Source organism: Actinia tenebrosa, unplaced genomic scaffold (assembly GCF_029948245.1).
Source record: "Actinia tenebrosa isolate PJP-AT-01 unplaced genomic scaffold, QUT_ActTen_1.0 PGA_scaffold5__44_contigs__length_20552954, whole genome shotgun sequence".
NCBI lineage: Eukaryota > Metazoa > Cnidaria > Anthozoa > Actiniaria > Actiniidae > Actinia > Actinia tenebrosa.
This window is the reverse complement of record NW_028292582.1, coordinates 86440-112807: the sequence shown is the minus strand read 5'-3', so window position 1 is coordinate 112807 and position 26368 is coordinate 86440. Positions and strand designations below refer to the sequence as shown.

The following is a 26368-nucleotide window of genomic DNA, read 5'->3' as shown; positions in this document are numbered from 1 at the left end:
AATGTGGTTCGTGCTCTTATTAAAGCCTCTAAAAATGAGTTTTATTCAAACATCATCTCTGCAAATCAATCCAATCAGAAAGTTTTGTTTTCTACCTTCGCAAAATTGACAAATATGAAGGCTGATCAACTTTTTCCCTCGTCTTCCTCCCCTAGTCAACTTTCAAATTCTTTTGATGATTATTTTGAAGACAAGATAAAGAACATCCAAGCTGGTTTTGATCCATCTGTTAATCATGATGACTTACCTGAACCTGTCACATTTAACAGCTATCTTACATCTTTTAAGAAAGTTTCCTCTGAAGACCCAGTTTCAAAACTTATCCTGCCATTAGCTTCTGAGTCATGTCACCTTGATCCTATACCAGGTGGGATTCTGAATAACTGTTTTGAGCAGCTCCTTCCAGTTATCCTTAAAATTGTCAATCTTTCACTATCTACTGCTTCTATGCCAACATGCTTAAAAGAAGCTATAATAAAGCCAATCCTCAAGAAACAAAACATGTCACCAGAGGAGCTTTCCAGTTTCAGGCCAATTTCGAATCTGAAATTTATCTCTAAAGTCATCGAGAAGGTTGTGGCTGCTCAGCTGATAGAGCACCTGGAGCATAACAACTTACATGAAACTTTCCAGTCAGCTTACAAAAAACATCATAGTTGTGAGACTGCTTTATTAAGAGTACATAATGATATACTTCAAGCAATTGATAACCAACGTTCTGTTATTCTCGTGTTATTAGACCTTTCTGCGGCCTTTGATACCGTAGACCATGTACTTTTGCTTGAAAGAATGCGTTCAAGGTTCGGAGTAATCGGGCCTGCTTTGGAGTGGTTTAAATCTTACTTGAGTGATAGGCGTTTCTGTGTTCATGTCCAGGGAGGTGTTTCAACAACTCGATCTTTCAAGTGTGGAGTGCCTCAAGGTTCTATACTGGGTCCAATATTGTTTTTAATATACACCTCGCCTGTTGGAGATATCTTGCGGGAGCACGCGTTAAATTTTCACCTATACGCTGATGATACTCGATTTTATATTACGTTTGAATCATCCTCATTGACAGAACTTGATGACGCCAAACGCAAAATTGTGGCTTGTGTTGGTGATATCGATAAATGGATGACAAGAAACAAATTAAAATTGAATGCTGACAAAACTGAGATCCTCGTATTGTCTGCTGCACATCATCCTAGACCACCTGTTGGCTCTTTCTATTTCTGCAACTATGATATCTCTCCATCTTCTTCTGTTCGTGATATAGGAGTTGTTTTTGACGAACATCTATCTCTGGAAAAGCAAGTTACCTCTATCTGCAAGTCATGCTTTTTCCATATTAAGAACATATGGAAGATTCGTAGATTCATCTCTCTTGAAGCCTGTGAGACACTTGTCCATGCTTTGATATCTTCTAGACTTGACAGCTGTAATTCCTTGTTGTACGGTCTATCTAAATATTTATTACAAAAACTTAAGCATGTTCAAAATGCAGCAGCACGAGTTGTATCTTGTTGCCACAAGCACGATCACATCACTCCAGTTCTTTATCGTCTGCACTGGTTGCCTGTAGAGCAGGGTATCGAATTCAAGATACTTTCAAAGCCTTAAATAATGCTGCTCCCTCGTATATTTGCGAACTACTTAAGCCATATATGCCTTCTCGCTCTCTCAGATCTTCATCAGCGAACCTCTTAACCAAAGGCTCTTTCAGGCTAAAGAAATATGGGAAGAGAGCTTTTGCAGTTGCTGCTCCTGAGTTATGGAACAGCCTACCTCCATCCCTTCGATCTTGCGAAACAATTTCTAGTTTTAAGTGTGGTCACGCCTCAAGACCTTTTTATTCACACGAGTTTTCAATATGTAAAAATCTTACCTATTTTAACCAATCTAAATAAATGTATTGTTATTTGAATTTTAGAAATGTGTAATGTATATATTGAAATGCAATGAATTTTATTTGAAACATGTTGATAATGATATGTATTATGGGCATGTTTTATTACTCACTCTTATTCATGAAATAGTAATTCTTTTCTTAAATTTATTTTCAATTTTAAATCTGTTGAGTCACATTTTTATATTGTAAAGCGTCTTTGAACTTAAGGATATCGACGCTATATAAATTATTCCTTATTATTATTATTATTATTATTATTATTATTATTATTAATTCAAAATGTTGTCGTCGACCGGCTCAAACCTACGCGACTAGACCGAAAGGAATATGGGTAAAAATCACTGAAGCGGTTACATATTCGTTCTGAATTAATTGTTCCCGCTAGTAATAAGATAATAATGGCCAGAAACAATCCATCAAATGCATGTCTTTGGGTTTATGGAAAGGAAAACAAACTAGTTATGATTCAGTTCACAATTTCGAAAATATGAAGGCATTAAAAAAACGTCTCCTTCAACACTTCCCGCTCGCCTACGAAGATTCGTGCTTTAAACCAGGCATAACTAGTCAGATAAAATTATGGAGTCAACTCGGCTTCAATGATTGCTACCCAGAGTTCCTTTCGGTCCAGTCGCGTAGGCTTGAGCTGGTCGACGACAACATTTTTTGAATTGACTGTATGTATGTATGTATGTATACACTCAATTGAAGAATCGTGGTCGGGTTCAGAAACATAGAACATAGAAGCTGAGACCGAAATGGCACATGGGAAGTACGTTAATTAGATGCATGCTGGACCGGCGGCCTGTGGCATCATCCACTGTTTTTAATACACGTTTGGCATTCTAAACCGACTGCATGGATGGCACAAATGAATAAATTATAATATAATTATGTAATTTCCCATGTGCCATTTCAGTCTCAGCTTTTATGTTATATATTTCTCAACCCGACAACAATTCTTCAATTGAGTGTACAGGTTATCGGAATGTTTCGTAGCAAAACATATTCAGTTTGTATTATAGAACTGGTACTCAACATATTTGCGTGACTAGACGTATGAAACCAATATAAATTTAGCTCAGTTTTAAAGAATCGTAGACCAAAAAACATCCACACATTATTTGAGTGTAGATTGAATTGAAAGCGATATTAGGTTGACGATATAGAAACGATATAGGTTGACCTAGCGTAAACTGTAATGCACCAGTCATTTGAAAGCCCCCGGTCCCATTGGGGGGGGTGGGGGGATATCCAGGGCACGTCGGGGGTTTTCACGGGTAAAACGCGGAACGGAAATGGCGGAAAATACGGAAAGTGCGGAAAGTGCACTTTTATACATGTAAATAGTAATTCCACTTGCTGTTGCAGTTATATTCAATTAAAAAAAAGTAAAGTAAAATTTAATTTTTCACGCATGCTACTTGTCAACGTGGCGGTTTCCCAGTCGTTTCGTTAAACGTAGAGTTAAGCTTTTGGCGCATAGGAGTTTTGAAACGTGTAGTTCGAATACTGACCTCTACTTTGTGTCTTAACCCCTGATGATAAACACTATCGAACGACTATCCCAGAGCCTTCGTATTTTGATACTTATATTCTCCACCACATCGCCGCGACGCATGAGCTCATGTTTCGTAACGTTGCCTTCACTAACGTTTCTATTATCTATCCAACTAATGTATAATGTTCGGTCTACGTTATCATTTACTGTACATTGCTACCTAATCTACAATACATATCCATCATTGTCAATGTTAATGATATTCTAAAATTTGTTGATAAACACTCTGATATTGTTCTACTTCTCCTTAAGGTGGCTGGACCCCCTCACGCTTGACCGCTACCTTCCACGTTTGGAACGCTGGTGCATAAACGTGTTTTATCTGATTGCAAATCTTTTTTGCGCATAAGTCACATAAAGATTGAATTAATGTTTGATTCAGTATTTAATGAGATCGGACGTCATAACACGTGATTATGATGAAATATTTGTTTTCGTTTAGAGAACAATTTTAGCCTTGCAGAGCGTTCAACACTAAAATGCTTCTTACCACACATAATTATATACTAGATGCCTCCATTTTAGGGATTTTTGAAAAAATCTATCTAGCTAATTATGAGATATTTGAGATTCTTTAAATAAGGTGCATAATCTACTTCAAAACTAAACAATGGATTTGATACGGCCGAGATTAATAGTTCAGAGCTATATATTCACAAAAGTCATTGCTCATTTAGTTTTTTTAGAAACATTTTACTGTTGAATGCTCCTAAATTCAAAACTACTACTACGGGGTTTTTTTTTTTCGTATTTTCAGGAGCTAGAGGCAATTAGCTAGATAAATAAAACAAATAAAAGAATATTGAGTTCGACCAGCATTTACAATCAATTCAAAGAATGAAGAATTCATATTTCATGAGTTCTCTTGGCAGAATCATGGAAAATGCTAATCAAAATCACCAGAATCTTAAAAAAACTCAGGATTTTGGTCCGTACCCTACTTTTTTGGGACAAATTGTTGCCCAAGTTAACAATGGGAGACCTCGTTCCCAGGGCCCTCTCACGCAGAGGAGAGAAGACCCTGGCATTGGCTGGTCAAATAAAGGTTTTGATTGGTTTACTTGATCCTGAATTTTGATTGGTTGTTGCTTTGTTGTGATTTTTTGGCGCGCCATAGCACGACTGAGCGAGAAAAAATAGCTCAAATTAGAGTTTATTCTGAGCGGAATAATGTACCGTATAAGTGTGTAGAATCAGAGTTAATTAACTCTGGTAAAATATAAGCTATGGTGAAATACACGTTCTATCAAGGTTTAATAAAAATATCACATAAATATATAAATATTGTGTTATCGTAAAATGATAGTATAAAACATTAAAACCTTACCTACCATAAGTTAACACAGTGAGCCTCGTTATGAACCACGAAAGAAACAACATTGTCTTGAAAGACTTTACTTCCCATCAGTTCTCGTCCTTCCTTACTTAACAAAGCCTCTGAATGGGCAAATATAATTGAGGTATTTCCATTCATCAAGTCTGCGGGAAGATGTTTCAGCTTTGGTTCTACATGCTCGCCTCGCTTGATTCTTGACTTTCACCAAACAAGTTTTCGATAGGTTCGCAGTTTTCTGCAAGTTGTAGCGCATCAGAGGTTATATTCCCGTCTCTCAAAACTCTAAGCTGGTCCTCAATGATTGAGTTTAAAGGACATACTACGATTACAATGTTTTTACTTTTTCTGACAGGAATGAAATGTGGTAGTAAGTGAAAAAGCATGGACTTTCCAAAACCGGTTGTAGGACACCAATGATATCCTGGCCTTTGAGTATATATTTAAGTTGAAGAGGTTTAAAATTCAAAGAAGGAAAATTGCCTTTTTTATAGCAAATTCCACACGTCGAAGCACTGTTAAAAACTCAACATGTTTATTCGAGTTGACAGCCATATTTAATTTATGCTTATTCAATGTGCCCGCAATCCTCCAGTTATTTCTTCAGCGGTATTTTCAAAACACCCGAATATGCTGGGTGTCGGATTTGTCACGTGACCAGCCAACGCCAGGGTCTTCTCTCCTCTGCGTGTGAGGGCCCTGGGAACGAGGTTGAAAATATCCAACAAACGGTTTTGTGTAATGAATAATAGTTTTGATTTTAGCTTTCTGATGACGTCATGTGAAAACTATCTATGGCCTTTATTAGAAATACTGCGCTGCAAAACGTGCTGGTTTGGAAAATACTAAGACTGAATAAGTTAATAATAATACTATTATAAAACTAACAATTATAAAAACTATAAACAATGATAAATAAACAATAATAACTATAATCAATAATATTAATATAGATATAAACATATAAAGCCCATAAACACCAATTTTTAAAACTACTCAAAGGACAAATTGTAAAACTATTATACCAGTTATTATAATACTGAATACGACTTGCGACGCTTTTAATGAAAGCTTTCACCTCACTTATTCCATCTAACACCATTACAGTATTATTAATAAATGATGTTATCCGTTTGTCTCATGATTGAGGGTCATTCGTAGAATGACTGTGTGCGATCCTTTCTACAAAAGACCCTCACGTGAGACAAACGAATAAGTATCATTTATTACAATGCTATGGTGAATGCTTTTTTTTCATTCTAATACCATTATTGCTTACGTACATTTATCTTTAGGGCAGCTTCAGTGATGGCCGAGGAAAGTAAGACAAATTACATAGAAAGTCTGAAAGATGATATCAAGAAAAACGAGAGAATCCAAAATGAATTGAAAGAAGAGGTAAGAAAATTAAAAGAGAAACTGAAAGACCATGATGAGAGTTGTCAAACCAAAATCAATGCCCTGGAAGAAAAAATAAAAACACTTAAAGAAGAAAACAATACCCTGCAAGAAAATATCAAAGAGTTGGAGACGAAAACGGGAGACTTAGAAGAGAGCAAAAAAGTCCTTGAAAAACAAATGAAAGAAATTGATGACAATGCCAAAAAGGAAGCCTATGAAGCCAAGACGGAAATCGGAGAGTTGAAGACAGAGTTAGGAAACTTAGATGAAAAATTAAAGAAGTTTGAGCTATCTGAAGATGAGTTGATTATTCGGCAACTCTGTTCAAGCGTTCAGGAAAACCTCTCGAGGATTGTCCTCCAGGAAAATTTCGACAAATTTCAGAACAAAAAGACTCAATATATGCAAAAGTACATTTCATCGCAAATTGAAGACAAAAAAGAACAAAATGAAGCAAGGTCAAGATGGAAAGAGTTACAAAAAGATGTTCACTGGAACGAATTTTTGATAAAACAGCTAAAACCGGTTGTAGCTAATGGGAACGAAACTGCTCATCCACCTTTGACAAAAGAGGTCATAGATGCTGCGAAAAGCAAATTGGAAATGAGGGAGAAGTTAGGACCGGAAATGGTCAAGGCAGTAGACCAGCTCAAAGATATATGGGAAAAAACAAACCAAATGCTACCGCAAGGGTAAGCATTTCTTAAAACCCAAAGTAAAACATGCTATGCAGGTTTTTATAGGTTGACGTATTAATGTTTATAAACATTGTTATAAAATGTTTTAAATGTGCCAACCATTTTAACAATAGTTTTTGTCACTTATTAATAAACATTATCCAACAGTTGTCTAATAGGCAAATTAAATAGCAATCAGCCAAAAGAAATTTCGTCACACAAGCGCAAAAATTAATTTAGCTCCAATATTGCAGATTTTTGAAATTCTGTTCGCGGAAAATTATTAGTAATTTGGTTTGGTTTTTGCGATTCCATACAAATACCAGAAGAAGTACTCAGGCCTTTAATTCCTTGTAGTATTCTTGAAAAAAGGCAGAAATGTACTTAGTTGTGATACAAGAGTTACACGAGGAAAACTAATATTGCCGAGTTTCATATCGTGGAAGGACTGGGTCGAAACCGGACCGTGAAAAAGATGTCACATCGGCCACTTGCATTTTTCACGGTTACTAAAAATAGATATCGCAAAGCTTTGTGGGATCCAAATGCGGACAAACATTGCAAATCGAGGCTTCAATTACATGAAAAAGAAGAATATCAGTCCAAAAAAACATAGTTCTTCCATGAATTGAAAAAAAATTTACTCGATTCTGATTAGACAAGAGGAGTACAATTGAATCTCAAATTGTACTCTGTAGAGTCACAATTACGTTGCTCAATTTTTTGAGTGTATTATAAACAAAAAATCGTACAATCTTCTCGTACAATTCGGAATTTATAGATTCTCGTGATGTTTTGAAAGTTCTCCAACTGCACTCGCATACAGGCTCGTCCAATTTTGAAAACTTTTAAAACATCACTCGTACCTATAAATTCCGAATTGTACTCGAGATCGTGCGATTTCCTATACATAATGGAACTACAATATCGCCTTTTTTATCTCTTACAGTACAAGCGCCACAGAAGGCCAAGATCCATGGGGAGATTCTTTCAGTTCCGAGAAAGCTAGTGGAGCGCCACTGTTATTTTTTAGGAGTTGATATAACTCCAAAAGTGGAGTAGAAAAAAAAGGTACAGGATAACTCCTTTTTTGGAGTAACTTTAACTCCACTGATTTAACTCCCTTCCAAGAGTAAATTTTACTCCCATGAAAGAGTAACGTTTACTCCCATGAAAGAGTGACTTCTACTCTACATGGGAGTTGTTTTGAATCCCCTAACAGAGTCAAATTTATCCTTTCGGAGTTGTTATAACCCCCTGTTTGTCACCTTTCAAAGGAGTAAAATTTACACCTTTTCAGGAGTAGATTTTTTCTTGCTTATTAAGCTTCATCAATTCTCACTGTACATTGAAGAATAATAACACAAATGACTACAAAACTACATTTGGTTTAAAAAAAATATTTATTACTTATAGTAATTTACTAACAATACAGCAATATAGTTACAACCAGTAATGCCGAATTGATAAGTATATTTAATAACAACATTTTATGTCGCCTGCGTTCACTGCATGACACAATCTCTACTCAAACTTCTTCATTTTTCAGTTACAGTCAAACCAGCTAACGTTCCTATCAAGGCTAGAAGATTCAGTTAATTATTCAGAATCTGATATCGAGTTTGTTTTGAAACTTGTATTTAATAATACGTGCTCAGATAAAAATCGTTTTATGTCTTCACAGATGTGTGCAAAACCAAAATTATTTCACTGTTGTATAGCTACCAACTCAAACCCATCTGTGTGGTGTGATACTTTGAGTTAATGCCGGAATCGAAGATCATTGCAACCGCCAATACAAGTTTCAAAAAAATTCAAATTCAGATTTCTGTCTATATCGTTAATGAGCATGTTTGGCGCCATCGAGTGCCATCGACAAACATGCTCATTAACAATCCTCTTAAATCTTTTCATTCTTTAGCCACCGGTCCCTTTTTTTCAATGTTCCTGCTGTGTGGTATATATTTTTCTACCGTATATATCAGTATTTCTTGAAGGAATACAAATCTTGGAAGACAGTTTCGTTTCGAATTTACCTCATCGTCAACAAGCTTGGTGAGGTGCGAGCCCCGTGCTTTACTCCGGCAGAAACCAAAGCATCATACGATTCAGCACCCATAACCTATGAGAGGACAAAAAAAGCTATTATTAATGATTTATCATACTCAACAATACACAAGGATGCTTAAGCTTAAATAAGACCATCGCTTTGCAGTTACAGAACACCGAAAGCTTTCAATTTCTTATCAGTATTAACACAACATACTTAAGTTTAAACTTTCTGATCTAAATAATACGAAAAAAATAGTAATTTACCTGCACAATATATTGAATCCTTTGAAAGTAAGTCATCCATTACCACAAAAGTTACTCTTGAAATAAGAATTCAATGGGTTTTAGGCTGGTTTTTAACTTCAAAACCCCGAGAAAAGCACTTTCCATCTCCAAGCTTCAGGACGTTGTTGCAGGAAATAGTGATACTCTATACCAGGTCATAGTCCAAAAACATTCCTGGCATTGCCGATGTAAGATCCACCAATCACGATCAAGAAAATTTGATACATGTTATGTAATGTGCACGTGGTCTAACGAGTCCAACCTTCACGTCCTGTGTGGTATAGATTTTCTGCGAAGACCTACAAAAATGTTCTCTTTTACAGAAACATCTGATTCGCAAGCACATCATCGCGAAAGATACACAACAACACGATTCATAAAATGACGACTCTGGAAGTGTTTGAGTGCTCTAGCGCAAGTGAAGTTGATCTGACAAGCGAGGAGCGCCAAGAACTTTACTGCATCGGTCCGATCGGGCAGAGAATGGACAATTTGACCCACAAAAAAAGCCGAAAACTGAATGAAAACGGCATATGCTTTTTCCCTTGTGAAACTTAAAGAAAGGAGTCGAGTGCTACAGGCAATTATAGATTTGTATACGATACGTCAGAGTTAAAATTACTCTAGGGTCGCATTAACGAAAGGAGTTGAAACAACTCCCGTCAATCTTACTCCAAAAATAGAGTCAAACTTACTCTGGTTGTTTCCGTCAAACATGAATTAAAAACAGCATGGTTTATCTTTTTTATCTAAAAATAGGCTTAAATCTACTCCATTATTGATAATGTACTCTTTATAGTAATGTTCAACTGTTCGTCATTTCCAAAGTGTTAAATTTACTCTTGGAGGAATACAAATTACTCTTGGAAGCGTTAAAATTACTCTCATTGTAGAGTAGATTTAACTCTCTTTCAAGTTACTCCACTCTGTAGAGTAACTTTAACTCTTTTGGTAGAGTTATCAACTCCTGAAAAATAACAGTGAGTACAATCTTTTTCGCGGCCCAGCATTTACGACGAATTTGAGACTTTTTATTACTGGGGTTTTTAGGTAAGCTCATTTTTTAACCTCACAAAAGGTATTTCGTTTTTAGGAATGATATTTCTAATTCTGTTATGATATCTTAATATGCCTGTTAACATTATTTTGTACCTGATGATATTTCTCTTTCAAATGCATATCAGAGTTCATAAACAGGAGGGAGGGGGCGTCTCTATTGTTTCCAGCCTTGAGTTTCAGAACAGTGTTGTTTTCATTCGTGACTCGTCACATAGCAACTGCTGTATTACTTCGGGGTTTTTGTTGTGGCTAATACGACTAAACCTCCATAGCAGTTGGAAAATGGACCAAAATGAGGCGAAGTTGCAGACTGAAATGCTTTTAAAAGCTAAATACGCCCCCTATGTAGTAGATAGTTTTATAGTCTTGTGCAATCTGCTTTGTATTTTCACCTATCCATGCATGTGCTGATATTTGTTTTTATTTATCGCGGGACGTTTCGATGATCCGCGAGTAGTATAGGCCGCATGGCACGACCCCGATTTTCGCGGTGGATTTACTAATTTCTGCGGTGGATTCGAGTATATTTGCGGAGGATTTAACTATGTTCTAATACGTCACGCATTACGTGTATCATATGCGGTGGATTTAATTATTTTTATTACTTATTACCATAAAATGACGGGTAGGTATTGTGAAGTTGCCATGACGACCAATTGACGCCATGAGTTTATTGTTTGACAAGTTTGGACAAGTCTTTTGTTTACCAATCCAATTTATAGAGCGCGGGGATTTTGAATTTTTAACTCCAAAACTCAACCAACCAACCAAGCAGGCAAGACCTAAAAATTTACTTTTGAGAAACGCAATGGCTACGTTATTCCAGTTAGGCTCTCGAGGATATTACGCTACCGTCAATGAATTCAAAAGACTAATGAAAATAAATGTTTTTTGAAACAATATTATGTGTTGAGCAAATTCATGATAACATCCTTCCATAATTCTTTTAAAAGCAAACACCAAAGTTCAGCAATCAACCAAGTGTAAATCTTCCAAACTCATCAAACTCAAGAAATACTTCGAGTATTTGCTGACTTTTGTGTCCAACACAATGCACTTAATGACTCATAAACGATAAACAATAAGACCTACTAAGTTCTTCCTAATTATGCAAAAATCAGCTGAAAATGATTAGTTCTGTTATCTTGTTCTTTATTATATAAACAGCAATCGTTCTATTTCATACTGGACCATAGTACAATGATTCTGAGTTCCCTTGGCATTCAAGCTTATTAATGCTGTCATATCTCTTTCCTTCAATCATTTTTTGTCACGTGATAAATAAGACACGGCATCAAAACAATTTTATGAATGCACAAATCTACAGGAAGCCCATATCCGATTTAGTTATTGAAAAACACAGGAAGCCCATGGCCAATTCGTATTTCCACAGGCAGCCCATCCGATTTAGTTATTGAAAAAACAGGAAGCTCATGGCCAAGACCATTTGAAATACCAAAATTAATAACTGATTACATAATAATTTTATATTTGCATATTTTTTCTATGATTGAGAGTTGATGAGAGGTCGATGAGAAGTCGATGTAAGATTACCTCATCTCCTCCTGCTATCAGGCTATCAATAGCTTAGCTATCAGGCTATCAGTAGCTTAGCTATCAGGCTATCAATAGCTTAGCTATCAGGCTATCAATAGCTTAGCTATCAAGCTATCGATAGCTTAGCTATCAGGCTATCAGGCTATCAATAGCTTAGCTTCTTGGCTATTTACAATAGCTATTAATCCCTCCTCTCCTCCACTCCTCCTCCTCCTCTCCTCCTCTCCTCCTCTCCTCCTCTCCTCCTCCTCTCCTCCTCCTCCTCCTCCTCCTCCTTTCCTCCTCCCCCTCCTCTCCTCTAATCCTCCTCTCCTCCTACTTTTCATACTCCTTCTCTGGATGAAATAATAAACTAGAACTATGAGTGAATGAAATTTTATAGCGTGTAGCCGGGTAGCTAAGCTATTGTTAGCCGGATACTTTGAAAGCTAATAGTTCTAGCTTATTATTTCATCCAGAGAAGGAGTAGGAAAAGGAGGAGGAGAGGAGGATTAGAGGAGAGGAGGAGGAGGAGGAGGAGGAGGAGAGGAGGAGGAGGAGGAGGAGGAGAGGAGGAGGAGGGGAGGAGAGGAGGAAGAGAGGAGGAGTGGAGGAGGAGAGGAACTGAACTGAACTGAACTGTTCTTTATTTATACACGGGATTCCTTCAAATTATCACATTTGTTTTACAAGGGAGCCGTGATTTAAAAATGATAGTTCAGTGTAGAATTAAAATGATCTAGAATATAGTATAAATAGAAATGTATATATATATATATAGCTATTGTATAAATAATAAAATACATACAGAAAAAATTATAGACCATTGACAGACAGGTCAATATTTTTTAGTTTGGATTTAAAGTCGTTAATAGACTTGGCTTCTCTGAGATTTTTAGGTAAAGAGTTCCATAGTTTAGCACCTCTATAGTTAAAAGGAGGAGAGGAGGAGGAGGAGGAGAGGAGGGGTTAATAGCTATTGTTAATAGCCAAGAAGCTAAGCTATTGATTTATTTTCCTGCCGCCGGTGGTCACGCAACGCTTTCGCGGTTTTGTGTAGATGACCGTCACTACACCTAGAATTCATGATTTGTGAAGCGGTAGGGAGTAAATGCTGCTCTTTCTTCAGAAAAATCCCTCAAATTGGCTAAGTATTGATGTCTCAAACGGCTTATAAAAGATTTGAAAAATATTATTTTAATTTTGGCTGTCATACTTGCTAATTTATGCAAAAACGATCCTTTCTGAAACAACGTATTTACGCATATTTGGTCGATCGTAGAAGCTTAAAAACACATTTACCTAAGATTTGTTTTTCACAGTCTTGAAAAATATCATCTTGACATCACATACAGTGAAAATCTCGCTTTTCCGTTGTATCGGCCATGGTCAAATTCTCACTTGTTTTGAGGGTACTTTTAAGCTCACAAAAACTGTGTCTTGCAAATAATTCTTCCAGAAATTCTTCGTTACAGCTACATGTCTGAAAATCATTATGAGGCATATAGAGATACCATATTTGAAGTTTATTAGGTTAGGAAGGTCAAGTATTGATTGTATTTCCAGGGCTGTCAACCCCCAAGATATTCAAATCTGGAGAATTGATAGGGAAGGGACATGACGTCACAGCGCGTCAAAAAGCGCGCGAAAAGAGGTCTTTCGCTTTGTAACATTTGATGTGATTGGTTTATTTCTGACCAATCAGATTATCGCTTATATTACAATGGCCTGCTTGCAAGAACAGTTCACGAGGAACGTTCTGATTTTGTTAGCGATATAAAATAACACAAACAACATGAAATAATTGGAATTTTATGGTTGTGAAAGTCTAGTCTCACAAGACAAGAAATGGTCAGCTTCGGGGATTATCCGGGAGATTTGATACTCTAATCTGGAGACCGGGAGACACGGTCCAAAATCTGGAGACTCCCGGTTTATCCGGGAGAGTTGACAGCCCTGTATTTCGCACACGAGATCGGTGATTTATCTCAATTTCAGAGTCGTCAAATTAACATATTTGCCTATCTGCATAAAAATTCAAATTTCTCCCGAACAAAAAATAATTTTGCAAAACTAAGTGCACAGGGATTAATATCATATGATAGGGTATCTAACTTCAAAGTATGAACAAAATCGATTTTTTGACTGTTGCCAACTTATGTCTGATTTTTGCTGACAGCCGCTTTTAATAATTATAACACAGTTGTTGAACTGAATAAAAGTTTTACCGTCATCTTTGATCTTAGACTTTTTCATCTTTGGCTCTTCTTGCTCTCTCTCTTCCTCCGTCAATCTTTTGAGGTGCGTTGCAAGCTTGAGATACGCTCGTCCAATTCTCCATCTGATAGTGGTTTTTCAAATCCTGAAGCACTTGATTCAGTCGTATCGCACTGTTTCTCTACCGTTGGTGAATGTATATCTTTTGAGGTGCTTTGCAAGCCAAACAACTCTTCAATATCCAGGTCGAAATCAGGCAGAGTTCCTAAAAAGCTGTTTGGGGTAATGAATAGCTCTTCTTCGCTGTCCGCCATCCTCTTTCAATGCTGCTAGAGGTTCAGAGAACACTGCGACTCATCGTGTTCTCTGAATGAAATGCATCAATTCTTAGAACATTGCGTAAGCCGAAACCACCAAAACGGCGTGCAAACACTTTTCGAAAATAACAATGGACTGAATTTTCAAAACCATCATTGAAGAGTATGATTGCCAAAATACAAGCGTGCACGTCTACTGAAAAAAAGCTAACAAAAACGCGGCTTTATTCAACACAATTCATCCAAAAGTGTAAAGGATTACGGCATTGAACAATAAAACTGGGATATTTAACTACGCCAAAACCAATGCATCATATTATTTCAATCCAATTTCCTTATTTCTAATGCTTTGAAAATGTGTGACAGAATGGGAATGGGGACTCGTAATGAATCCGGTGAAAACCGAACATATGAACAATACAAAATTATTTTGGTAAAGCTTTCAGTTATCACGGTATTAACAGTATATTCAAGGAAAGTTTCGTGGAGGAATTTTTTTATTTTTTATTTTATTCATTTTTGATGACGTCTCGTGAAAGCCAACAATTATCTTTCCCAGACATACTTTTGACTCAAAAGATCAGATTCTGAAGTATTTTTGACATTTTACAACTTTTAATTATAAAATTTGTGGCAACGAGTTTACTCCAATTTCTAGTCCACGCTTCGACGTCATCACGCATATATGGCTCAAGAATGAAGATATCAATTGATGTCTTCACTCTCTTGACAATTATGTCTGATGGCTTCGAAACATCAAGACAATAGGCGTAAACTCGTTACCACAAATTTTATATTATTTTTTTAAAAAGGCGAATTATTTAGTAGTTCGTATTTTATAACTTCTTAGAAAAAACAATTCGGCCTGATTTTACCATCCATTACATATTTGAACCCTCCACAAAAAGAGTGAAAAAAATATATAACATATTCACCAACATTAATAAGTTCAAATTGCTTATAATCCCCATCTCATATACACCTTATATTATCAAACAGGACGACGAATCTTAAACATCATTCACAAGTGATTGCTTCTCATATATATTGTTTAGAAGTAATTAATCGATATAAGTCGAGGTGTTGGCGATGATTACATAACTTGCAATACACGGCACATCAACACGATCATTAATAATGTTTATAAACTAACATGGGTTGGTATATTTTCATTATAAAGAGCTCGCACAGGGAGTTCCACGACCAAACAAGCTCCTCTCCTAAAGAAACCTTGAACCATCACATTTTATTTTCTTTGATCCAGAGGGAAATCTTGAAATATTTTCAGTACATTCGGTGGAATCTTTTAACTGTAATTTTCGCTGCAAAGTAGATCTCAAACTCGAAATGCAAAGGTTTTGCTCTAAAGAAGTTATTGCGGTGCAAGAAGCCTGGACAACAAACTCTTCTAAATTAACTCTCAATGTTCCCCCAAGTGATGATGAAACTACAGCTTCGACTTTCATACCGAGAAATATTGAGATGGAAGACAAGTTCCTAGAGAAAGTAAGTTTGATTTTAGCTCAGTTTTACAAATGTTGTACACTTTTATTTATATTTGATTTTTACGAGCTTCATTGAAAAATACATCACTGAAATTTGGACCTTGGATCATCGGTTTTCCATGGCACGAAACCAGTAAATGTTAAAAAATAATATTTTCTACACAATAGTGGAGTTTTTTCTTACATTGCAAAATTAAACAAATCCGTTACTGAAGAGCTGGTTTACTTTTAAAACATTTTTCCGGATTTCATTTTTTATATTTGACTTTTATGAGCTCCAATATATCACTGAAATTTGGACCTTGACAAGCGAAGTGGTTTTTCATGGCACAAAATTGGTCAATGTTAAAAATCAATATTTTCTACCTAATATATAGTGGAGTTTTCTCATTACTAAAGAGCTGGTTTTATATTAAGTAAATTTAGTTTTGGATAGTTATTTTAAAAGCCTGAAATTTTCTGGTTTCTAGGATATTATCAGATGGGATCGGAATCTGAAGTGAAAAAAATTTGCACTGTGAAATGCGCTAACCAACTAATGGCTTTAGCGTTATATATTATCTATTCCAGTCTCTTCTTCTTCTTTCCAGTGTCTTCTTCTTCTTTCCAGTGTCTTCTTGTTCGTTCTTTTGACCAATTTAGATCTTTTTCTTCTTCTTCTCCTTCTTCGAGTTATATTTTTTGTTATCTTTGATCTTGTCCTTTTCCTTCCTCCTCTATGTCGTCGTCGTTAAAGTTAATATCACTAAGCCCTCTTTTAATAAAGTACACACACTATTTCCACCAGAACTAATTCTTACACCTCATTATTTGATAACAATAATGACATAATCATTCAAGTAAGGCGAAAAGTAAAAGAAAACGTACGAAAACGTACGAAAAAAGAAAGAAATTAAAAGATAAAATAAAAAATAAAGTATTAAGAAAATAGAAAAAAAGTTGAAGTATGTAGAAAAGATTAGAAAGAATATTCTATTTCATGTTTGAGCCATTCAGTAATTTATACTTTCATGACTTTGTCTTTGATTTACGCGTTAAAAAATATGTTACGTAACAAAAGTTCCTCTCATTCGAAGTTAAAAGTAAAATCTAAACTAGTGAAAAAAAAGTGCCATGAAAAATTATATGTATTTTTAATATTGTATATTTCTTATAATGAAGATGAAAAATTTTGGGAAACATATTTTGGAAACGAAAAAATAAAATACCCCCTTATTACGTAAGCACGACTTGTTCGATTTTTCTTATTTTTATTTCATCCATTTTCAATCAAACTTATGCCTTTATGTACCCAATGTTATTAAAAATGCTTCGTTCATTATTTACCAAACAAATCGCCTACGTGAAAGCTCAGCTTGAGTGCTATTTTTATTCAAATTGTTTTTTTTTTTTTTTTGCATAGGAAACAAAACAAAATGTAATGAAATGTTAATTCCAATGCAATTTTTTAATTAACTATGAATGATTTCATTTGAATTATAATATTACTGCTTCCTAAGGATATTTCTGCTGGTGCTAACAGCAGCATCCTTGTATAGAAAAAATTAAAGCGTCTAAAAAAAGTCTTTATATGCGGTCAAGCCACACTGCTGTAATAAACTCAAGCATTTTTAATTCCAAAATCTCTTCATTTCTTGTAAAAACGGATTAAATTAAATTATTGAACTTCGAACTTTTGACTCTTTCTTGACCCATAGGTTTAAGTAAATAATGTGAGGACTCGATGGATTAAAGACAATGATTTACGAAGGGATGTTTGAATTCCAAAGTGCTTTGTACAAAATAAAGAATATGTGAACGTTTAAATAAAAATAGCCCGATCTTTTAAAAATTAGAACGAAAAAGAAATAATGAAAGTGATATCATTAGGAACCCCCCACTTCTTCTTTTTCTATGCATTTGGATTGGTTTTTTAATGTTTATTTGACAATAACAAGGTCAAGCGCAATATCCAGAAAGCTGGAATGCATGAAATGGAAGCTATGGATGAAGCGAGGGTTGATCTCATCCTTGAGGAATGTCGTAGTAATGGTGAAGATGCTGCTTTGTTCTTACTGACCAAATGGAATTACGAAGCACAGGTATTTGTCTGTCCGTCTGTCCGTCTGTTATAAATTATCTATGATGATTCTTCTATAGACCCATCGTTTCCTTAAAATACTTTCCTCGCGGGGAATTTGCAATTCCTTAGAAGAAAAGCGTGGTCAACATGGCAACACTCCTCTACACCTAGCAGCAATTAAGGGTCACATAACTATTACCCAGTTTCTCGCGGTTGAATACCCCTCAATGGTGATGCGCGCCAATCTCCAAGGGGATCTTCCTGTAGAGACGGCCATGCAATATGGTCATGATGAGGTGGCTGCTTCTCTTATAAAAAAGATGAGTCATTTAAGGTATGAACAAGAATTATCCCAAGAATTACCCAAGAATTATCATCCTCACTTAACTACGCATAGGCTTTCCAAGAATTATGCGCATTGTTTTTAGACGACCTGTGTAAAAAAAATCTCGTTTTTTTCTTCTTCTGTACGCAAAAGAAGTTGTCAGGCTTTTGGTGCTACAGGTGGTAACAATTAGCCCGCAACAGGTGAGTGCAGAGCGAGAGCACGCGCAATCTGTCTTTGTCATGTCGCAAAGAATATGTAACTGAATATAACAGACCACTAGCGTGGGTGCAATTTTCCCATTTCAGACCACGTGTCATTCTCTAAATAGTATTATTTCTTTGATGGACGGCTGGGCATAAGAAAATATATGAAATGACTTTTACACGAAGTCAAGTTAAAATACATTTAAATATATGATAATGTATTTGTTTAAGTATACTGGTTTGACTTTTTTTTAGCGTACAAGAGCTCTTTAGGGCATCAAAAACGATAAAAGCAAAGAACGATTTCGTGGAGTTGGTGCGTCAATTCAAGATGAAGGTAAGCTGGAAACGAACGATAACATGAAGACACAATTTTATTCTTATCGGTCTCACTGTACTCACGCATGAGAATGGTAGAAGATTTGAGTGAGCTCTTCAGAGAACTGCAGCAGCGCAAGGGAGGGAAGGTTAGGAAATAAAAAAATAAGAGCAATATTCATTATCATGCGCTCCGTAAGACGTTGTTTGCTCATCCACCTTGAGGCAGGTTTCCAGTCCTTAATCAATGCGCAATGAAGAATCTTTTACCACACTCGATGTTTTATGTTTATACGGTGTTTACTCAGTACAGACCTGACCACGTGTCATTCTCTTAATAATAAGGTTGTTAGATCGAGTAGCCATACTCATGTGTCTTGTCATAAAATATTACGTGTAAACTCAAAAAGATCAATATTCATCTACCACTTGCAACGAATAGTTTCATACATTAGAAATTTATTGAATGTTAGAAAACCATTCTCGCCATACTCGAAGCTATGATTGTCCCAAAATGGCCCTACCCTACCAGCCTTCATTACCACAATACAACAGTTGGAGAGTGGCAGGACCTTGAAGACCAACCAACACACATTGAAGTCTGCTGGGATCTGCTCGATGTGGATAAGAATGGACGTCCGCCAAGCCATCCAGATTACATCTACTGTCCAAAGTCGCCATTTTACTACCTCACACGACAGTGCCAGACTTTACAAAAGGTTTGGCTCTCTTTCTTTTTGATTGATTTATAAACCTCAAGTATGATGAGGCTTTATAACTATGTCAAAAAAGGTTGGTAAAGTTTTGTTGCATATTGCATGCATTCCTACCAAGCTTGAAGTGCTTTCAAATTGGTATGTAAATAAATATGTTTGGCATGACGTGCAGACAAAGATTAAAATTGAATACAACCCTTCTTCTTATACTATATAATTTAAGAAAATTCCATATTCTGTGACCTTTCACGCTGATTGGCATCACATCTCAGTGCAATGCTGCAGGCTTGGAATGCAGCATGAAGCTTGCAACAAAACATTCAAGACCCTGTTCTTTAAAATATTTCATAACTGACGGAATTTTTCTTTTCACGTCTTTTAGGATTTAATATTCCATCCTGTTCTCAGACTGTTTCAGAAAGGAAATGGGAAAAGTATGCTAGATTTTGGTTCAGGTAAATAATGATCTAAGGTCCACTCCTGTTGCTGTTGCTGTTGCTGTTGCTGTTGCTGTTGCTGTTGCTGTTGCTGTTGCTGTTGCTGTTGCTGTTGCTGTTGCTGTTGCTGTTGCTGTTGCTGTTGCTGTTGCTGTTGCTGTTGCTGTTGCTGTTGCTGTTGCTGTTGCTGTTGCTGTTGCTGTTGCTGTTGCTGTTGCTGTTGCTGTTGCTGTTGCTGTTGCTGTTGCTGTTGCTGTTCCCATACAGATGACATTTTCATATACAAATACTAAGTGTCTTTACTTATGTCTTTATTTTCTTAGGTTTCGATTCCTGAATTACTGTGTTTTCGTTTTTCTCCTGGCTATTGCCATCATGTCCTTAGTAGCAAACCCGAATGAGGTCACCTTGATTGGGATTTTCAGTAGAAATTATGTGCAGAATATCTTCTTTACGTGGTTATTACTCATGTCATTGTGGTTCCTGCTTGACGAGATTTCTGAATTTAGAAGGTCAGTGGGTCAGAGGTCAGTAGGTCAGTAGGTCAGTAGGTCAGTGAATCAGTAGGTCAGGCAAAAAGATAGTCCAGTGAGTCGGTCATAAGATAGATACATAATTTTAATCCAAATGATATTTTCATAAGATTCCTAAGCTTGCGATATTTTTTCTCCAGAGAGCCCAGCCAGTATATCAGAGACTGGACGAACTACTGGGACATCTCAAGAAACGTTATCCTGATCATAACAATCTTCATCAGGATCACCGAGAGTCATAACCCACTCTTCTGGCATGTTGCTGTCTTTGCAATCTTCATGAACGCCATGGGGATCTTCAAATACTCATTGGTTTTTAGGTAAGGAACTACTAAACCAATAGAGGCTTTGCACCATCACGTGCCAGCGCCCAAAATAGAGCTTGGACTGCCTGTGGTTAGATAGCAAAACAATAAAATCCTTTTGCTCTCGGGAATAGAGTTATTTTTCATGTAAAACGATTGTAGTGTTCCTGCAATCCAACATGGCTGTCGTCACGCGTGATGGTACAAAGTATTATTATTTTCTAATTGAATCGTAAAACTAAGCTAGACCTGTACAAATTAGTTTGTGGTCAAGGAACAGAGATGTATTTTCGGAATAAAAAAATGTACCCAGTTTACTAATTGAATAGAAAAATATTTCTTGTCTTTCAGTTTCATGTCATCCTATACGCGTGCGTTTGGTCGGGTTATTTTCAAGGATATCCCTCGCTTCACAATCGTTTTTATCATCGTCATGTTCTCATATACTTTATCGATCATTGTGTCATTGAGAATCAGTCAACCTTCTATGGATCTAGGCAAACTCTTAAGCTTCAGGTAGGTTCCTTCACTGGCTCCTGAATAGACCCTTTGCCAAAATGGCGGCCGCAAATTCGAATGGGTTACTAAAGTAAAGGTGCTCTTTCCAGTGCTGGTATTGTTTTTTAAATTTAACTCATTTTCAATTTTCGGCTGCCATTTTGACAAAGGGTCTATTTGATCACTGATACACTTCAAAAAAAAAAAAAAAAAACCTACTGAGAATCTAATCCTGAAAATAATACAGGTAACTCACAGGTCAAACCCTGCAAACCAACCTCTGTGCTGATCTAATTAATGGCACCTTTTCCTTACAAAATTTGATTGGAACTTAGCGGGTTTGCTTTTGAGAAGAGAAAAGAACATGAGAACCCAGATAAAAACTTTTGAAATTTTTTTCCTACTAAATCGTTTTTATTTCTTGGGTTTTTGTTGTTGTTGTAGTTGTTTTTAGGGGGGGTTGTTTTATCTTGTCTACCTTTAATTCTATTTAAAACAACGTTTTTCCCTGCAGTGGGTTTGGTTTGACTAGTGGTGAAAATACCTGTCTAGGACAAGACCTAGCCTGCATCCTTTGGTCAACATTGAAAGTTTGGGCTCTTGGAAAGCCATTACTAGAAGATACACATGACAACATAGGGTAAGTATAACCTACTAATCAGAATGAAGTATTATCTACCAATCAGAATGAAGTATTACCTACCAATCAGAATGAAGTATTACATACCAATCAGAACGAAGTATTATCTACCAATCAGAATGAAGTATTACCTACCAATCAGAATGAAGTATTACATACCAATCAGAATGAAGTATTATCTACCAATCAGAATGAAGTATTATCTACCAATCAGAATGAAGTATTACCTACCAATCAGAATGAAGAATTATCTACCATTCAGAATGAAGTATTACCTACCAATCAGAATAAAGTATTACCTACCAATCAAAATGTAGTATCATCTACCAATCAGAATGAAGTATCATCTACCAATCAGAATGAAGTATTACCTACCAATCAGAATGAAGTATTATATTCTAAGATGGCGTCTATTTCGTCTCTTAACAGTTCAATAAATGATTGCAATGCCAACTTGACCCAGTCTTTTCCTCGACCTTAAAATTGCTAATTGTAAATTGAAATGCAAAATATTTCCAAAGTTCCAACCTCGAATTTTATTTTTTTGGTTTTTGTTTTTTTTTGTTTTTTTGTTTCTGTTTTTAGCTTTTAATTTGTTCTTTCTTGTCTGGTATTTTTTGAATAATTTCCTTTCATTCTCTGATTTTTTCTTCTCCTTTTTTTATTTTCTTCACTAGCCCATTTACCAGCGTGATAGTACACATAATGAGCATGACAGTCTCTGTAATCTTGTTCAATGTTCTCATCGCTCAACTGAGTCATACCTATCAAATAGTACAAGAGGATTCTCACCTCTCATCCCGGGCCGAGCTGATGCAAGCTATCACTACAGTGGAATTCCAGAGCAGGTTTAAAATATGGGTGAGTGTCTGTCTTTCTATCTGTCTGTCTGTCTGTTTAATCATCTACAAGTTTTCTATGAACTCCCATTATCCATTTGCTGTATTCTCCCATCCATCTAATCCACCCACCCACCCACCCACTCACCCATCCATCCATCCATCCATCCACCCATCCATCAATTATTATTATTATTATTATTATTATTATTATCATCATTCTTCTTCTTCTTCTTCTTCTTATTATTATATTTAATATTACTATTCTCATGAGGAAAGAAAATTTGCCAAGTATAGTCAAATGACGCCATCATGCAAACGTCCCATTGATATTAAACCTTGTCTTCGAGCTTTTTAAAAAACCTACTCATTTTCATGTGTGAATACACTTGCAGCAAGTCAGAGTTAAATATTATAAAGCGAAAGAAACTAAGACGGTTGAAGAAATGAAAGGTAAACCAATGCTCTGATAATTCCTAATGATTTATTTTATCCTATTTTTCGGTTTGTATATAGAAAATCTCACGATCTCGAGTACGGTTCGGAATTTACAGGTACGAGTGATATTTTGAAAGTTTTCAAAATTTGAGAACTTTCAAAACATCACGAATATCTATAAATTCAGAGTTGTATGCGATTTTTGTTTGTAATACACTCAACAAAATTGAGCAACTTAATTGAGACTCTACAGAGTACAATTCTCTGGTTTAATTACTTCTCTTGTCCAGAATCGAGAAATTTTGTCGAATGTACTACAAAGACTGAAAATGTACGCCATTGCGCACGATAACGCATTGTGGCTTATCCCCTTGTTTACCAGTGTAGCAATTATTTGATTCTTATATTCGGATTTTCGATCTTTCGGTCATCTTTACATTTCCTTGTTAGAGTATCTGGCAGAATACAGAGATGCCTTGCAAGACAGCAAGAGCTACCGCAATCAGCTGGAGAAGGAACTACGAAACATGAATGCCACGTTAGAGCAGCTCAGGTAGGGGGATGTGTTTGATGATATTATTCTTAAAGATGAAGCCATGGAAGGTAATGAGTAAGAAATAGATGCCAAACGAAAAGAAGAAAAGAAAAGGCACGGGAGTACAGAGAAGAGAAGAGAAGAACAATCGTTATTTTTTTTTAACGTTTAGAAAATGAATATTGGAACATTTTCTTTATTTTTAGAGATATAATAATAATCTCGAGGCATTCAAAGAAGAAGTTCAGAAGAAAGATGAAAATTCAATAACAACATTATAAAATAATAATATATCTAATCTTGTAAATAAATAGCCAAATTTTGTTATGTAGTAATATTTGTTGTGAAATGTGATCGGTCACCACCAACAACAGTCTTTCTCAAGACTACACTCACCCAGACGATCACATTCCACAACAAACTTCAAAGCCTTGGTTCAAACCATTCACCCTTAGTAATATTTATTGAAAAATTTGCTGAAAGTGAGCTTAAAAAAGGTCCCGATTCGTTCAGACATACCCAATACGCACGACCTGATAAAAGTGACGAATTTACTTCACAACTCGTACAGCTCTCGCATTAACATGCATAAATCGAGTTTATTAATTCATTATGTCACATATTAATGAAAATCTAAGATATTTATTAATATATTAATCATAATACTAAAGCAAATTAATAAAACGTAGACTTTGAAATGGTAACTATGGCCCAACGAGTTCATGAACACTAAATAATGACGGTCACCTTGTGGTATGCATACATTAACTACTTGTACGACTCCAACGAATTTTACCACTTGTGCAACCATTTACGACCCCTGCATATCATTACTCACTGGTGCAATTGTTCTTAATCTGAAGTGCAAGCGATCTATGGGCTCAATAGTACCCTTCACAGTTTCCTGCGCCATCTTGAAAGGTAGCCCTGCCTTTGCATTGAAGCGTGCAGTACCAGGAAAGAGGACAAAATGGGAGGTTGCTTACTAAAGATAATACCTAACCATGATTTTACAAATACAACTCAAATACAACTCAAATACATTCTTTTTAGTCGCTTTTTTGTATTTTCCGAATCCTTTTTTCTCAATAAACCTTTTCATAGTTTAAGAATCGATTCCACTGCGCATGCGATTTTATCCCGTATTGCTCACCTCTTTTGTTTATTTAAGAACAAAAGGTTTATACAAAAGAAGGTGAGAAATTCGGGATAAAATCGCATGCGCAATGGAGCCGATTCTTAAACTATGAAAAGGCTTATAAAAGTCTGTAATTTCTCTCTATAAACACTGTAAAAATCGCTATTGCTTCGCTTCGAGCTCCATTTGTACTGAAAATTCAAGAAAAACATCGGCTCCCGCTAGCTCTGTTGTTTTTGATTAGTGCAAAATATCACGCTATAAGCGATTTTCACGTTCTGATCACGTGCACTTGTTTATTTTCACGATTATTGTCACGTGCAACTTATTTCCCGGTCGGGATACATTTAGATTTAACTAGTGTCACGTGGTCATCTTTTTTTAAACAATTGCCTATTAACCCATATATATTTAAGGTATCAGGGTACCCCTAGCGACCATTGTGCATTCAACTCTTAATAGCACAAAACCTTTTAATCGAAACCTCAACAAAGTATACATTTCCTGAAAGCTGAATAAATGTAGAAACTATTCCTTTTTTTCTTTTTGTAAAATATATTTATTCTTTTTAAGTTAGAGCGAATTATTCAAATTTTCACCGTGGCATCTTCGCGGAGTTCGATGACAGTCGGTAATGATTGGAAACCAATGCTTTTTACTTGGGCCAAATCACTTATGGCACATCGACGGCTATGATAAGCTAAAACCATTTGGTTTTTGTATACATGGGGCTATTGACGGGTATAGTAGGCGCATTATGTGGTTAGAGATTGGCCCTTCAATCAACGATCCTTTCATTATAGCCCAATACTATGTTGACTGTATTCGACAAATTGGGAGAATTCCTAGGTTAATAAGGGCAGATTGTGGAACAGAAAATGTTAATATCGCTGCTATACAACGTTTCTTTTACTCTGACGAAAATAGTTTTCTATATGGAAAATCATGCTCAAACCAGCGTATCAATGCATGGTGGGGTAGCCTAAGAAAAGGATGCACAGGGTGGTGGATTGGACTTTTTAAAGACATGAGAGATTTTGGGATTTTTTCTGACGAAGATCCTATACATGTTGAATGTATCAAGTTTTGCTTTATGCAAGTTTTGCGTGATGAGCTTTACAAGTTTGCAGAAGAATGGAATTTGCACAGAATAAGGCCATCGACAAACGAGGAGTCCCCAAATGGTCGCCCAGATATACTATATTTTGTCCCAGAAATTAATGGTGCAAGGAACTTAATGACCCCAGTTTCACTAGATGATATAGAGATCGCTGAAAACAGATGTTGCTACAGACCAGCTTCAGAAAATGGCTGTGCAGATGAATTTTGTGAATTGGCATCAATAATAATGCAAGAAAAAAATCTCGAAATGCCGAAGACAGCAGAGGATGCAATTAATCTGTATTTATTATTGACAGATGACATTCACAAACTATTATGAGTGATATCACACTGTTAAGTTGCAACTTAAGAGAACAAAAAGCCATTTGTCAATGGATACTTACAATCTACCACTGATTTTGAAAACAATGACACTGTTTTAT

The 26368-nt window shown here is 36.0% G+C and overlaps 3 protein-coding genes and 1 pseudogene across 3 annotated transcripts; 3 read left to right on the top strand and 1 right to left on the bottom strand.

Annotated features, from left to right (window-relative positions):
• LOC148906239 (ATP-dependent DNA helicase Q1-like) overlaps positions 1 to 5340 on the bottom strand; it is a 5603-nt pseudogene extending 263 nt beyond the window's left edge.
• Positions 5341 to 20247: 14907 nt separating this feature from the next.
• LOC148906238 (uncharacterized) lies at positions 20248 to 20755 on the top strand. Its single transcript, XM_089037671.1, has 2 exons — positions 20248 to 20410; positions 20572 to 20755. The coding sequence occupies exons 1-2, from the start codon at positions 20274 to 20276 to the stop codon at positions 20753 to 20755; spliced, it is 321 nt and encodes a 106-aa protein (XP_088893797.1). The 5' UTR covers positions 20248 to 20273.
• Positions 20756 to 20915: 160 nt separating this feature from the next.
• Positions 20916 to 24297, top strand: LOC116299414 (uncharacterized). The gene is made up of 7 exons (XM_089037670.1): positions 20916 to 20944; positions 21088 to 21252; positions 21749 to 21874; positions 22552 to 22735; positions 23109 to 23166; positions 23602 to 23704; positions 23893 to 24297. Exons 1-7 carry the CDS (start codon positions 20916 to 20918, stop codon positions 23954 to 23956), a joined length of 729 nt encoding a protein of 242 aa, XP_088893796.1. The 3' UTR covers positions 23957 to 24297.
• A 1161-nt stretch (positions 24298 to 25458) lies between these two features.
• LOC148906237 (uncharacterized) lies at positions 25459 to 26275 on the top strand. The gene has a single exon (XM_089037669.1). It carries the CDS (start codon positions 25459 to 25461, stop codon positions 26263 to 26265), a length of 807 nt encoding a protein of 268 aa, XP_088893795.1. The 3' UTR covers positions 26266 to 26275.
• Positions 26276 to 26368: the final 93 nt, after the last annotated feature.